Raw genomic sequence first — 13,985 nt, forward strand, 5'->3', positions numbered from 1 at the left:
CACCCGAGGCCTAGAAGGATGGTCATCAACGCAACCCATACCGCGGCCTTACTGCATTTTGGCAATGTAACTTCACATAGGCTTCCTTGAGATGCTCCTGCCGCTGGTGGTTCCTTTGCTCGGCATCCCGCAGCATGTACCGTGCCGAATTCCAGTCCCATTTGAACCTCTCGGTGTAGTCGTGGTAATGGGGTTCTGCCTTGCACGCTCTCACAGGCACTCTATCGAACGGGTCCTCAGGCTCAGCTCCTCCGCTCAAGCTAACAGCGTCACTGCGCCACGAAATTACGAGACTTCAGGTACCTCCAAATGTCGTGGCCAGTGGATGCACTGGAATCGTCGGCACAGTAGGCCGGACCGAGCCCAGGAGGAGGGAGAGAAGTCGATTTCTCAGTGACTATGTGATCCTTCGCGACATCCTGAGACACTAACCTGATGCGGATAGAAAATCCGGAACCGAGAATTGCACCCCCTGTCTCCCGAATGATAGACCAACCACCTGTCCTACTTACCTGTATCACATTTTCTAGCACGGCTTCCACCTGAGACTCTATGACGAGGTCAGCTGAAGCATTCGATTCCACCGCCTTCCTCACGATTGACAGCGGCAACTTGACCACCTTATCAGCAGAACAACACCTCTCTCGCTGCGACCACCCGCCCAAGTTACTAGCTTTAACCGGACAATGGCTGCATCAGAATCGTCGAGAATCTCAACTTCTGGGGAACCCTCAACTGCCGCTCGCAAACGTCCCATCAGGCTTAACACGGTCAAGCCACTACCATGTACAACACCAAGCCCCCTTCCGGAACAAAGAGCCCTCAAACGATGAGAAACTTCACTATCAAGATAGATGAGATCTACCTTTCGGCTATGAGGTTAACAGCAGCTAAGTTAGCTGCTAACAAGCACCTGCGAGCCAAGTGCCTTGAGCAGATATTCGACCTGCTCGTTCAACCTCTTGCACAGCCAGGGCGAGCTGTAGGGGTGGAAGAGACAGCTGGGAGCAGCAAGGTTTGTAATATCTTCCTGCCCTAACAGTGTCTTTCTCCTACTAACGACCAAAGCTCACAATACTATCTTAATCGTTTAGTTCAATCGTTCAAAGTGAGAGCGTGTGGGTATATCTCGAGTACTATCGTGTGGCCGTCTAAGTTGCGAACCCGAAGTTGTCACCAGTGCCTAGGCCTCGCGGAGTTTGCTGATCATCACAGCGGGAGGCTTACTCGATGATGCAAGCAGCAGCAACAGGCGTATGGACCTTGCCGAACAAAAAGTTACCCTAGGCTGTTGCCGTTGGAGATGCCAATGAGCTATCACCAACACATTCTAGTATTCATGTAGCTTTATCCAGGAATTAAGCACCAAACCAGTCTTATAAAGAGATCGGATGTGTAATCTCTCATGCAAGCCAGCGTAGCTTCAACGGGGTACAAAACTGATTTCATCCGTTTTAAAAACACCTCGGGCGGGGCTCGAACCCGCGGCCACGGGCTTAAAAGGCACGCGCTCTGCCGACTGAGCTACCGAGGCTGGTGAATACAACACATCATAGAACGGATCAAAGTATGATTCATAGCGACAATCGAAAACAATCGAGAAAATCCTTCACCTACGGTTTGGCAGTTCAAACATCAATGATTCTCCAATAAATTCGGACAATTAAGATCACCATGATAAGCAACCTACCCAGCAGGCCGTTACCCGTGCGCCTGCTTATACCGCCTCCATGAAAGGCTCTTCCCCAGATCAGCACTCGGTATATCCTCCACAGTTCTCCCATGACCTCAGGCTTGAACCCTGCTGGCACCTTTCGGTCGGCCCTTCCAATGCGTCGATCAAGGCCGTTACTGTTAACGCGGCGACTGAAGTCCTGCGCCTCCGACAAAGTGCAAATCACCGTGCGCCGACTACCAAGGCTCCCTTCCTACCAAGCAGTGCCAGCTGCCAAACTCGAGCAGTGGTTTCCATGCTTGTTTCCCTTGCGAAAATCCGACAAAATCTCTTGAGTAAAGACGATTCAGAATCGACAATAAAGAGTGAGAAAGGCTTCAACTCTTGAAGTATTGCATGTGTTCGGCACATTCACTCCCCTCCTACCGACCAGCGAGCGTGCATAACAGAAGCATCTCGACGCTTGGAGGCATGGTAAACTGTAGCCATGTACCATTGTGTCGACTATCAATCAGTGATGTAGGATAAAAATCAATGGAGTATGAAGAGTTATAAAGTTAATATTATTCTATTTTGAACTATTCAAGTCTATATGGTATACACTGCTCTAATGCTAGTCTCCATCCGGATCGCACAGACAGAGAGCTTCACACTACTCCATCGAGACTAGACTCGCCCTCTTAACGCTGCTCGCATACACTGACGTTTAGAAAATGCATATTTATCGTTGGCTGTACTCAACCATGATGGTGCTCAAATTTCGATGTCAGCAGCAGCGGACCCAGCAGAGTCATTGAAAAACCCGCTCGACACTAGCAATGCCATAGCTTCATAGATCAGTTGATACTGGCCGGTCGTTTGCACCTATGAAAAATTTCGTACCCACCATCCCAGTCGAGTTACCATGAACGGTCGGCTGTTCCTCATATCTTCAACAGTTGCCAATACGCTCACTGATGGAGTCTCTTCCTCTGCTTTTCTCTTCTGCTCGAAGACCTCCGATACGAGCCTCTCTAGTGCTATGAGGCAGCCTGTTCTGCCGACCCCCGCACTACAGTGGACTAAAATTGGCGCGTTTGCCGCTCCTTCCCGGTTTAAGACTCTCTGACGTGCAGTGTGGAAAACCTGAGCATGAGAAACTGATTTCCCAACTATATAGCAAAAACTCATAGCAGCAAGCCGACGAAATTGGGCTCTAATTTCAAGAACAGTCGCTCTCCTGACCGACAACGAGAACGTCTCCTTTATTACTTTAAAGACTCTAACGAATTGATCAACCTCTGGTGTGCCATGGTCCGGCCAGGATAAGTACTGGTACTGAACGACCTGTTTAACACGAATAGAGGCGTCCCCTTGGACACTGAGTTCAAACCTGAACGGTATCTCGGCGAGGGTACCTCGCAGGTGTGAACGTACACTCGTTTAACGAGATTAAACTCGCTGCCAGGATCGTCCTCTTCATAAGCTACCGTACTCCCTCCTCCATAATGCTGATAAGATTCCTCCAACACAAGCTTCACGCGCCACGAAATTCCATCGCTCTCAAATGCCATACCTAGCGAAGGCACTTCCAACACCTCAACCGTCACGCGCCACAATATTACTAGCTCCCATCGGTGACGGCCAGTACTGTACGCATTTGTTCCTGCCGTCTTCTCGTAGTTGACAAAGTACGAATATGACTTCACAACTGATCGATAGAGGGGAAGCATCTCTCAAGCGAACCACTACTGCTACTAGTTAGTTCGGGTAGAAATTAGACTTCCAATAAAGTGAATGAGGAAACTCATGTAATGAGCAAGCCTACGAGTTATGCACTATCATCGACCAGAAGTCTTCTGCTGTCGACTGCAGTGGCGCTTGGGCCGCAATGAAGCCAGCATCGTCCTCCCCACAGTGAGCACCTCCTCCTATGTACCTTCACAGTGGCATAATCAGTACAGTACAAACGCCCTCCGCACTCCTACGAAGCATTGATGTATCGGTCACACTCGCCCCTCCCGACACGTGCTCTAGTGTCTTTGAAAGGGATGATATCCCTGCGTACCACTCCATAAGGAAGCTTCCGTACATCATACACTAACTACCTATACCGGTCCTGACCCTCCCCCCCTCGTTCGCACCTCCTGATCATCTCAGTCGTCTCGGTCATATACCTTCAATGGTGATGCAAGGAGGACCTGTTCTGTATCCGACCTTTCCTACCTCAGGATTCGGTACTCTAAGGCCAAGTCCCGCATTCGTAACTGCTCCTCAAACTGAAACAAAAACAACAACAACGTCCCTCCTTGTTCGAGAGTCCAAACACGTCGGCAGATACGGAGCCGCCGTGGACCATCACCACACTTAGGCTCGGCATAGGCAGGAGAGAATTTCAGAAAGGTGATGCTGGGTAATATCAGGAATTTAGTTGTACCACACCTCCTTCACTTCGCCCTATTACCATGTCGATCGGTATCGGCTGCTTCCATTCATCTGGGTTAACCCTAACGATGCTGCTGAGACTCCCATTAGAAGCAGTGGGAGGGGCCGTCATAGTAAACTTACACTGAGGCATAAGGACAACCTCAGTCGAGTTCTGTGAGCTCATCAGTCCGGCAGCTCCTCAGGCGCTTGTAACCACCACAAAACCCTCCCGAACTTGTGCGAACGCAACTCCACTATAGATTTTCAGAAATCAGTGGCTTCACTAACACTTCACGGCTTCACATGTGAGGGCACTAGACCAATTTCATATCATGCAGGTAGGCGACCACAGAGCTTCTGAATGAGCTCCAATAAAGGCGTGCACTCCTTCTGGTCGATCAAACTAAACTCCTACAATAGAACAAATGATGACCACTAAGACCAGCTATAGGTATACCATAACAAAGTACATGAAATGCTTGAAGGCGTTGTTGACATGAGCCTCGGCGCCAGAGTCCACGATCTGTGTGAAGTGACTGTGATACACGTGGGCGTAACTGGAGGCTCAACTACGGCGGTGACTGAGTACGACCAAGACTAGGCTACACTCGGAAGAGCCTTCTGAAGAGCTTCTTGACAGTTGGAATGAAGTTGCTAGGAAACGGCACACCTGTATGCCAACAAAGTAGAGCATCCATCGTCAAGGCAATGGCTGCCACCTTCCTCTGTAGGGAAGATAGTCTTATTTGCTAGATGCGAGTCCACCCATTTCATAAGTAACTCTGTATACCTGAATTCGATGTACATCACAGACAACAACAACAACGACAACAACAAAAAACGACGAAAACGACGAAAACGACAACAAAAACGACAAAAACGACAAAAACAACAACAACAACAACGAAAACAACAATAACAATAACAATAATGAAAACGAAAACGAAAACGAAAACGAAAAAGAAAACGAAAACGAAAACGAGAACAACAACAACATCGAAAACAACAACAACCACTCACACAGGAGCTGCACACCGCGTTGGAGTAAGGTACTTGGTCTCATCGGCCCAGGCATACTCGTAATGTTTACCGGCCCTCATCTCAGGGCACGATTCACTGGTACCTACTCAGTTGACCTAGACCATGACCATGATGCTCCCTGGCAATTTACAAAAGTCGCTGATTGCTCCTAGTAGAAGGTTTATCTCATTGAAGATGTCCAATGTCTTCACAGCAATCCACTCGTACTCATCCGCACCAGGAGGGACCTTCACTGCAGCCTCCAAGTCACCAGCCCCAAGGGTAGCAGCGGCCTTCGTCGTGAGCGAGTACCTGTCTGAGCCGATCGAGGCTTCACGAGGAAATGAGGAACCTCCTAATAGTTGGATTAGCGAGTAAGGGCTTCCCGACAGCCATGGTTGAGTGTGTGTGCAAAAGCTGAGAAGAAAATTGGATGGATGTAGCATCCAAGACTCCGTCGAAAACCAGTTTACTCGAAATGACTCTGCGCTCGCCCAACGTAGCAACCCGGGTGTTCAAGAAACAACATAGAATAGGCTCCTGAGAGTGCTGTTGAATAGCGCTTTTGAAGTGTTCTCTTGTAATCACGTTCAACGAACGCGCTCCCGAAATATGTCGGGAGCTCTCCTGGGAGTCAGCAAAAATTCTGTTCAAATAACAGAGCCTTGAAAAGCGCGCTTCAAAACCGCTCTTGAGAGATCTCTTTGCATCGCTTCGCTCGTAGCGCAACTTTTGATCGATTACTTTTGTACTTAGCATCTTTGACAGTTGGAAACAACGAGCCTCTTTCTTAATGAAAGAGGATCTAGTAGGCGGTTAGTGACTAACGGTTAGTCACTAACCACATACCTTAAGACAGGAAAAAACTCAAGAAACTAAGGTGAGATCGTTTCACTAACAATTTGTGAGTGAAACTTAAAAGTAAACTTTGAGTGAACTTACCCCAGAAGGGGTAAGTTTACTCAAGTTCCTCAGACTCACTCTTAAGGTAAGAAACCTTATGATCTAACGCTATTTTTTCAAGAACGGTGAATAAGGGGGTTAATTTGTATCACTAACCCACGTTCTCAAGAACGTACTTTAGATTTCGGTAAGGCCCGGCCCACCGGCGGTGGGGCTCACTCCGACCTTAACTCGCGGAATTGGAAAACTAACGTCACTACGCTCCGCCAAAATCAATGAGCGCGCGCCTCAAATCCTGTGAACACGATTTCAGGAGCGATGAGAACTCTCCTGGAAAACGCAATCCTAAGAGCACTCTCGGGCGAGCGAAGAGTACTTATTTAACATGCCGAGGAGCACTCTTCAGAGTGATCATGGGAGCGCTCCTGAGCGTAGTTCATTGAACGCGTTTTTGCCCACTCCTCTCCTGGGAGAGCTCCTGGGTTTGACAAAGGCTTTTTTGAACACCCGGAACATCACTGTACGTGTCGTCTTGATAATCGTTTCCAATGCTCCGTCGACCGTCAAGCTCGGTGTTTCTCAAAGTGGAGAGGCCCAGCGAGGACAAGACTTTATGCATACTCACACGTACTGACGAGCTTATTGTCACCATCAAGGTAAGGGTGACTCATTCCCTGCTGACAATCTGCTGAGGACAATAACCTTTGCTCAGCACAAGGTGTCCACCATGATGGAACAAGACCCTGTTGACTCAGAAAACGTCCGTCTGATCTTTAACAACCTAGTAGGTCCTCGGAACAGAGTCAGTCGACTATGTTCTGATGCTGATCAGATTCTGGAAGACCATTGCACAGTGAGAGATGCAGGCCTCACTGATGGCGAACGTGTTGATCTACTTTTAAAACTGCCCGGCACCGACTCTTTCGAACCGATGCCGAGCACGATTGAACCTTCATTAGACATGTCCGTTGTGTGAGACGATGTTGATCCTTACTACGTGTTGCTTTTCATTACAACGAAACACTGGGCATTCATCACGGAGGAGACATGAGCCTCTTACGTAACTCGCATGAGAATACTCTACTGGCAACATGATCAATCTCATGGCGAAAAGTTGTAAGTTGGTTAGACTCATGTAAACACTCGAGGAGGGTGGACCGGTGGGCGGCCGCCACGGCCAAGTCGAGGAACCGATCCGCTAATATTCCCTGAAAAGCAATCTCACAGAAAATGTCATAGGAAACCGTAAAAACATGACATTGCAGCAGACTAGACCAGAAGGAATGCCCTTACATTGAGGATATCGTCCGCGATGTGTCCGACTAGTATGCCCTCAGCATCATCACCAACTACTTGCAGCAGTGTATCCAAAATGGCTATGCTCAGGAAACTGAAAGAGGTCGCTGTACCGATGCTGAGAATTATTCTCACATTGAATCTAAGTCTTTCACTATCTTCTCATCGTCGTGGTCCACGCACTCCCCTATCTCGGGGATTCTCACTGCATGGTCGACGCTCGATCTCGAGCGGTCTAACTATGGCAAGATAGACTTAGATTTATGGCATTTGCTCCAAGAACATAATACGAAGTAATATGCTATACTAATTCAAAGGTTATATCGGACAGCTTCGTCCGACACAATCGGGAGGCTCAACGGCGAACAGCAGACCCCTGAGTGGAGTAAGCCACAACCGGACACTCCAAGGGGAAACCTGCAAGTCTTCGGTCTTCTCGAACAGATTTCCCAGTGCGAGTTTCCTCAAGTGGAACCAACCATCTCCTTCTCAATGAGAATTGAACGTGAATTGATCAAGGCTGAATTCTCATTCAGTTGGCGTGTTTGTGCATCTATTTTTCCAACACTCTAGCCTTGATCAATTCACGTGACCATGCGAATATATTTTCTCCACATGATCCTCCACGTTCGATCATCAAGCCGTGTATTCATTCTCTCGTTACCTGTCGAGATGGTCCTCAGGGATCCCGAACCCGACCGCCAGAGGATCTCCTCGATGAAGAACCAGTTCAGCCCATAACTCATCACCTCCGTCAGCTCACCACTTGACCGCCCTCCCATTAACGAGTCGCGGCCATTGCCTTGCCGACTGAGTCTGGCCTCGAGCAGACCGACCCAATTGGAAGAGTACGCCCCCCTTCTCCTTCGTCTCTTTACACTTTGACGAGATATATCGCCTTCTCAAGGAGCTTGTCAACGTATATCATAACCTTTTCAACCAACTCTCTGGAAGAAGGTTGAAAGTTCGGTTTTAGTCCTGCAGGACGCTCCCACATCCGAGCGGTTCTTCTATAAAACGACCCGTGAGGCCCAGTCTAGCCCGGTAGGACATATGCCGCTATGGATCCGACCGACGGAGAGGCCGGGAGTCCCTTCAAAGGCTGGCAAATCCGAGCGCATGGTATGTCAGGTGATGGGGGGTACCAGTGCAATCAAGGCTGAGTTGACGGGCACTTTCTTCAGCGGAGATGATTCGTGGTAGTCGCAACATAACACTGTGAGATAATTTCACAATAAAGACCGTCAGTTGTTGTGATGTGGATTATCATTCGAGTATGTTGAACTAATCTGGCACGGAGAGTAGTCCAATTAGGGAGTCTAATCATGATTCGTAAAAATTTGGGAAACAGGGAGAGCTTCAGTCTTATAGGGGCGCCTCATATCCAAGAGAAGCTTTATTGAGAATATGGAACTATGATAGTCAGCACTGTTGCCTACGAAGATCTATGGACGATAGATCGAAACCCGATCTCATTCGAGTTCAATCGTGAACTAGTCGCAACGCGCGGAGTGCCCGTCGTTACCTTCTGTCCTTGACGTCTCCTCAATGCCTCAACACACTCCTCTGCAGCCTCACGCACCTGCCCAGCGGAATGAGGGCTTCTTACGAGCAGGTTCGATGATTCCTACAGCCTCCCTTGACAACACAGCACTCATCTCATCAACAACCTCGTGAATGAGATTTCCCACCACGCTGGCAACAAGGCTAGAATAACTCTGGTAGAGGAGGTCTCTCTCAGACTTATGCGGAGGCATCGTCTGAGCGTCATAATTGTTGAATATATAACGCAACAGCTTCAGTGCTATTCGGTTTCACCAAAGTGCATGCCATGGATGTAGTTGTGGTAGATCTGGTCACCAACACCGAATGGCTCGTTGAACTCCTCAAAAGTGAGCTCTCCAAATTCGTGATAACTGCATTAGGAGTCATCTTTCACTACGTACGAAGAAACCTTTCCTCATCACCCGAGTGAGTCCCATATGAACAAGGCCAGCTCCTTCAATTCGAAAGCTCGAGTAAAAGAAGGCTCCCCACTAGGACTCACACAGAAGGTCTTAATGATAGCCCTGACGACCTCATTACGGGCTAAAGAGCCTAGGGCAAAGCCTTCCCAGTTGCAGCTGTCGTTAACACCCACCGCTCTGGTCCCCGTCCCAGAAATCGAACCACGCTAGTGGATGAGCGTCTAGGTCGGGAATTTCGTTTGGTCGCAAGTTGAGGTCTTCAATCTTGATGCCGGTGAAATTTCTGAGGAGGTACCTGTGGTCGGGAGTTCAATCCCTGGTATCGGCACTTCATGGTCAACAAGCAAATACGTGCAGCTCAACAAGGGCGTCAATTCACGACAGAACCTACTCCCGCAGCCCTCTACGAGGCTCCACGAATTCCGCGAGGGTTATGGAACCATCATCGTCGGGATCCCACACACTCCAATTTTCCTCGATCAACCTGAATGATACATAACCGAACGAGTCCCGCCATGCGTCATACTCGACAAGTTTGTCTCTTCGCACTGGCAGAACTGCTCCAATCGCGCCGAGGACCTCCTCCTTATCAAGAGTGCCCCCATAGTCGGTGTCGCAGAGCTGGAACCACGCTCTGGGATCCTGACAACAGCGGCGCGGGTCTCGTAAGCACCCCTTAATGGGATCTGGTGCACTGAGGTTCGAAGAACACACCTTGAAGACGTCAGGTAAGGTCTTAATGTCGCTAAATCTCCCTCTACATATAGGACACTCGTGCACTGCTAAGTGGCCCGTCCCACGTGCCTCTTTCCTGGACAGACAAGTTCCAACACCGACAGCGGTAGATTTCTACACGTTTTTAGCGATTAATCGCTTGATGCACTCTGTATGGAAGTAGTGGGGACATATTCGTCTACTCTGCAAACGGAGAACACCTACTGGGAGACGATAAAGTTCGAAGTAGCAGATGGCGCATTCGTTGTATCTGCCTTCAGAATAACGAGAATGTGTTCGAGCAAGGCACAGCCTGACCTCTCTGCTAGGCTCAATGATTCGTACCGTTGCGACAATACTGTAGGTGCCAGCCACTGTGGAAGGATCTCCTGCTTCACTACAGTGAGCACCTAGTGTCGGGTAGAGGACGTGTACCACAGCTGAAGGCGACGAAGATCGTACCAATCCAGTTTGGTCATTCCTCCACTCCCTCTCCGATTCGACGGCCCTGACTATATCACAGGGTTCCTCGGTATCCCATGACAACGTGAGCACCTTAAGAGGGAGAATCCCGTTATGGATCTTCCATTGAATCGCCCCGACTGGAGCCTCAACATAATTTCGGCTCACATTTTCGGCGAGGCGCCATACGCCGACAAAGTGGCGCCGCCTAGAATAGAACATACCCTGGTCGGGAGTATGGTCATCAGGCTCGTTGAAGAGCAGAAAATCATCTTCGGTCCAATCGGGATGCCTCGCCTGAATGCAACGATTACGCAGTCAACAACATGAAACTTCGTAACAGAGGTCCCCGATAGCTGGCTCGGTTGAGCTGAGCCCCATTGCATTTCGAATGCATTAAATATCAGCGCTCGTAGTGTAACGGTATCATACAAGCTTCCCATGCTTGTGTCCCGGGTTCGACTCCCGGCGGGCGCAGATCTATTTTACCTCCATGCTCACGGTTGTTGAATGAGGCCGAACAGCGTCAGCGTTCCCATTTACTCTGCGACGGGGCTTCTTAGAACCTGAGAAAATTCGACTACGTACAAGATTCTGTTCAGGATACTGCGTAACGACCCAGTCTAGAGACTCCCATCCCACCTTGGGAACGTCTTCGGACTCCCCGTAGGGCCGCAATTCCCATACGGGACACAAAGTTGGAGGTGAAGGAACTCCTGGGCGTCCGCGAAAGTCCGCGCACCATGCGTATGCGTAGCCTAGCATTCGATCGATTCAGGTTAGCGGTCATGGAATGGGTATATCAATGGATTTACCTTTGGGAGAGTTCCCCATAGACTTCGACTCCGCATCTGGAAGCTTGTAGTTGTCGCGTCACTCCTCAATACTTCTACTATCTGCGCGCCCTCTGTAACTGACCAATTACGTATCGATGCTCCATTTAGTTCCGTCAGCCCATATGTTTACTTCGCCTACACGGGAGTCGTGTTCGGCAACGCAGCTCGCGACTGCAACACAAGACTGGCAGCCTCCTCCTCCTCTTACTGGAGACTCTGAATTCGAGACCCCAGTCTTGATAGGTGTAGGGTGCATCTCTTCTCCTCCTACTTGAAGTTTTTGTTATTGTCCATTACAGACATTATACTTGACTATCAACACCAGTCAATGGAAAGACAAAGAGCAAACCCTCGAGCTCTGGTCGGACCGATCTTCATGGCGCATTGGGAGGGACGGCACCAACGATGTGGAGGTCCCAGACCCCAAGGTCTCAACGGTCCACGTAGGAGTCGTAGTAGAAGGGCTCTTCTAGGGTTACGAAGCTTCACTAGGTGCGGATAGATCATGACCCGTCAAAGGCGGGCCAAGACGACCAGATTACTATCACTGATGTTTCCCGTAACGGCACATATCTCGGCTCGAGACGGCTGATAGGCAACAAGAGCGAAGTTCTGAGGTAAAGAGGAGGGGCTCATGCTGAGGCAGTATTGGAATATATGTTTGGTTTCCTCAACTGATTTCGTAAGTTCCCTCACTATATTATGAAAAATCCGGCGATTTTGGGTATAAGTATACAAAAATCAAGGATAATTTCCTCAAAGTTTCCATATTCCTAGCAACACATGTAGTTGACCATGTGCATATATTCCCACACTGTGCTGAGGGGCCATGCCTTGTGCTAATAGGCCGGGGGAAAGCTTCTCATTGGTTACTAGCCCCTTCATAAGGGGCCATCCGGAGCCTCTGCTTCGTGCGATGTGGAAGCCCCTGGGATTTGAGGACCCCTTGGAGGAGGAGCTTATGCATGATGCCGTGGTGGGCCTGACTCAGGCGATGCCCCCAGCGGCTACTCAAGGTATCTATGGACACTACATGCCGCGATTTTACGGTATTTCTATCAGTTCGGGAGGAAGTCCCTGCCCCTAGGAGAAGGAAGGATCGCGATACTGTTGGGCAGCAGGACCCTGTCATAGCTCAGCTCAGTGGAGATATAAAGTACATCATTATGGCGGCTATTCGGTCAAAGGACATGTACCTTCAGATTCCAATGGAGACCATCGACCTCTCGAGTCACTCGAGGCCTGCGTAGTTCCATCACCATTGGGCGCAGTCCTTCTTGCAGTATCGTCTTGAGCGACGATAGAGTGTCCGGCACGTAGGCTCGAGGGCTCTGTACTGGAGGCTCGTGAGGGGCCATGGTCAGGCATGTTACTCTGGAGCACGACGGCAAGGCCTTCCACATAATTGACTCGTCGACCAACGGGACGTTTTTGAATGACAAGAAGTTGCCTAAGAAACATGTGGGTTTAGCAGTCACTCCTTTCCGGCTGAGGAGTTTTGACGTTTTCAGATGCACCCGTTGAAATCAGGAGATCACGTGTCGTTGGCAAGTCAGGGAAAAGATACGGTGGCGCTGGGAGTTGATCCTGGGATAGTAGGATGACAGCAGAGGATTCTCCCTACTGGACTACTTTTGCTTTTTGTTCAAGGAATTCACATTCAGAGCTGTCCTGATGGAGTACAATTACACCGGTGTATTACTTGGCACGGATGACAGCTTGAAAGTGGACCGTCCTCTCGGCAAGAAGGTCATCAGTTCACCCTCGTATGAGGCGTCCGATCCTCCCAAGGACACCGCCGGACGTGCCCTGGAGGACTTGTAATATGGGGGGAGGGCGTCGGGTCTCATGAGGAGGCAGGTACTATATCAACGCTCGTCTCGGGCAAGGGAACTTCGCGACGGTTCATAGTGCGACGGAGAAAAAGGAAGGGGGGAAGCAGGTGGCCGTGAAGGAGTTGGATTTGGCTAAGCTGCTGAAGTTCCAGCAAAGCACCAAGTCTAATAGCGTCACATTTCGGTAGGCTTGGGTCATACCACTCCTTTCTGAACTCCACTTTCTGTTCCCCATCAGGTCCGAGTTCGAAGTCCTACGGGAGTTGGACCATCCAGCTATTGTCAAATTTTATACGTACTTCGAGAACCATCGAAGCCTCTTTATTGTAACAGAATTGATGCAAGGCGGAGACCTGTTGGAAAGACTCCTCAGTCACGGCGCGTAATACCACACCTTCGTCTCATCGTGATGAGCTATCAGGTATCGAGAGCCTGATGCTCGAGTGCTCTTCCGCGACCTCTGCAGTGGAGTTGCTTATATGCACAGCCACAACATCATCCATCGGGACCTCAAGCCTGAGAATGTATGTAGGGGATTGGCTTGGTCCCGGAGGTCTCTGGTTCGAATCCCAGCCGCTCAATTTTTACCGTCTTGGACGTGTATAGTGCTGTTGAAGATACTACTAACGGCAGACCAGCGTCATGGGAAGATATCGGACTTGGGCCTGGCGCGGCACACAAATCCCCTTACGGGAGAGGCTGCAGGTAGAGGTGCTATTATTATATGATGATGTTGATATATAAATTATCAATATGGCGACTATTAATTGATTATAATATCGATATAGTAGTGGATGAATATAAATAATACATAATGTTAGTAACTGCGAAGCCTTTGTTGTAGGGACGTACTGTGGGACGCCGCATTACT

The 13,985-nt window shown here is 49.4% G+C and overlaps 5 protein-coding genes and 2 non-coding genes across 7 annotated transcripts in view; 2 read left to right on the forward strand and 5 right to left on the reverse strand.

Moving 5' to 3' along the window:
- Pmar_PMAR024083 (hypothetical protein) overlaps positions 1–757 on the reverse strand; it is a gene marked incomplete at both ends in the record, with an annotated part of 903 nt that extends 146 nt beyond the window's left edge. Inside the window, 5 exons of the mRNA XM_002775815.1 lie at positions 1–10; positions 53–260; positions 304–419; positions 513–620; positions 671–757. Coding sequence (XP_002775861.1) covers positions 1–10; positions 53–260; positions 304–419; positions 513–620; positions 671–757 — 529 coding nt within the window. The remainder of the gene's footprint in view (positions 11–52; positions 261–303; positions 420–512; positions 621–670) is intronic.
- A 704-nt stretch (positions 758–1,461) lies between these two features.
- On the reverse strand, positions 1,462–1,534 carry Pmar_PMAR024084. The gene has a single exon. It is a non-coding gene; the product is annotated as a tRNA-Lys (tRNA).
- Positions 1,535–2,428: 894 nt separating this feature from the next.
- Pmar_PMAR024085 (protein-tyrosine phosphatase, putative) lies at positions 2,429–3,228 on the reverse strand (the record flags this gene model as incomplete). Its single annotated transcript, XM_002775816.1, has 4 exons — positions 2,429–2,539; positions 2,630–2,800; positions 2,927–3,047; positions 3,092–3,228. The coding sequence occupies 4 exons, from the start codon at positions 3,226–3,228 to the stop codon at positions 2,429–2,431; spliced, it is 540 nt and encodes a 179-aa protein (XP_002775862.1).
- A 36-nt stretch (positions 3,229–3,264) lies between these two features.
- On the reverse strand, positions 3,265–3,562 carry Pmar_PMAR024086 (non-receptor protein-tyrosine phosphatase, caeel, putative; the record flags this gene model as incomplete). Its single annotated transcript, XM_002775817.1, has 2 exons — positions 3,265–3,365; positions 3,483–3,562. Coding segments are annotated over 2 exons (181 nt in total), but the record flags the coding sequence as incomplete, so codon positions are not given.
- Positions 3,563–4,411: 849 nt separating this feature from the next.
- On the reverse strand, positions 4,412–5,553 carry Pmar_PMAR024087 (Maintenance of ploidy protein mob1, putative; the record flags this gene model as incomplete). The annotated part of the gene is made up of 6 exons (XM_002775818.1): positions 4,412–4,492; positions 4,539–4,638; positions 4,688–4,751; positions 4,801–4,871; positions 5,102–5,204; positions 5,253–5,553. Coding segments are annotated over 6 exons (720 nt in total), but the record flags the coding sequence as incomplete, so codon positions are not given.
- Positions 5,554–10,849: 5,296 nt separating this feature from the next.
- Pmar_PMAR024088 lies at positions 10,850–10,920 on the forward strand. The gene has a single exon. It is a non-coding gene; the product is annotated as a tRNA-Gly (tRNA).
- Positions 10,921–11,401: 481 nt separating this feature from the next.
- The window catches only part of Pmar_PMAR024089 (myosin light chain kinase 2, skeletal/cardiac muscle, putative), a gene marked incomplete at both ends in the record, with an annotated part of 3,188 nt that continues 604 nt past the window's right edge, over positions 11,402–13,985 (forward strand). The window contains 13 exons of the mRNA XM_002775819.1: positions 11,402–11,524; positions 11,579–11,722; positions 11,772–11,896; positions 12,156–12,295; positions 12,342–12,435; positions 12,482–12,595; positions 12,644–12,740; positions 12,791–12,874; positions 12,930–13,099; positions 13,140–13,277; positions 13,353–13,496; positions 13,536–13,642; positions 13,721–13,825. Of these exons, the coding sequence (XP_002775865.1) occupies positions 11,402–11,524; positions 11,579–11,722; positions 11,772–11,896; positions 12,156–12,295; positions 12,342–12,435; positions 12,482–12,595; positions 12,644–12,740; positions 12,791–12,874; positions 12,930–13,099; positions 13,140–13,277; positions 13,353–13,496; positions 13,536–13,642; positions 13,721–13,825 (1,585 nt within the window). The remainder of the gene's footprint in view (positions 11,525–11,578; positions 11,723–11,771; positions 11,897–12,155; positions 12,296–12,341; positions 12,436–12,481; positions 12,596–12,643; positions 12,741–12,790; positions 12,875–12,929; positions 13,100–13,139; positions 13,278–13,352; positions 13,497–13,535; positions 13,643–13,720; positions 13,826–13,985) is intronic.

The sequence above is a fragment of the Perkinsus marinus genome (assembly GCF_000006405.1).
Source record: "Perkinsus marinus ATCC 50983 genomic scaffold scf_1104296955314, whole genome shotgun sequence".
NCBI classification, from domain to species: domain Eukaryota; phylum Perkinsozoa; order Perkinsida; family Perkinsidae; genus Perkinsus; species Perkinsus marinus.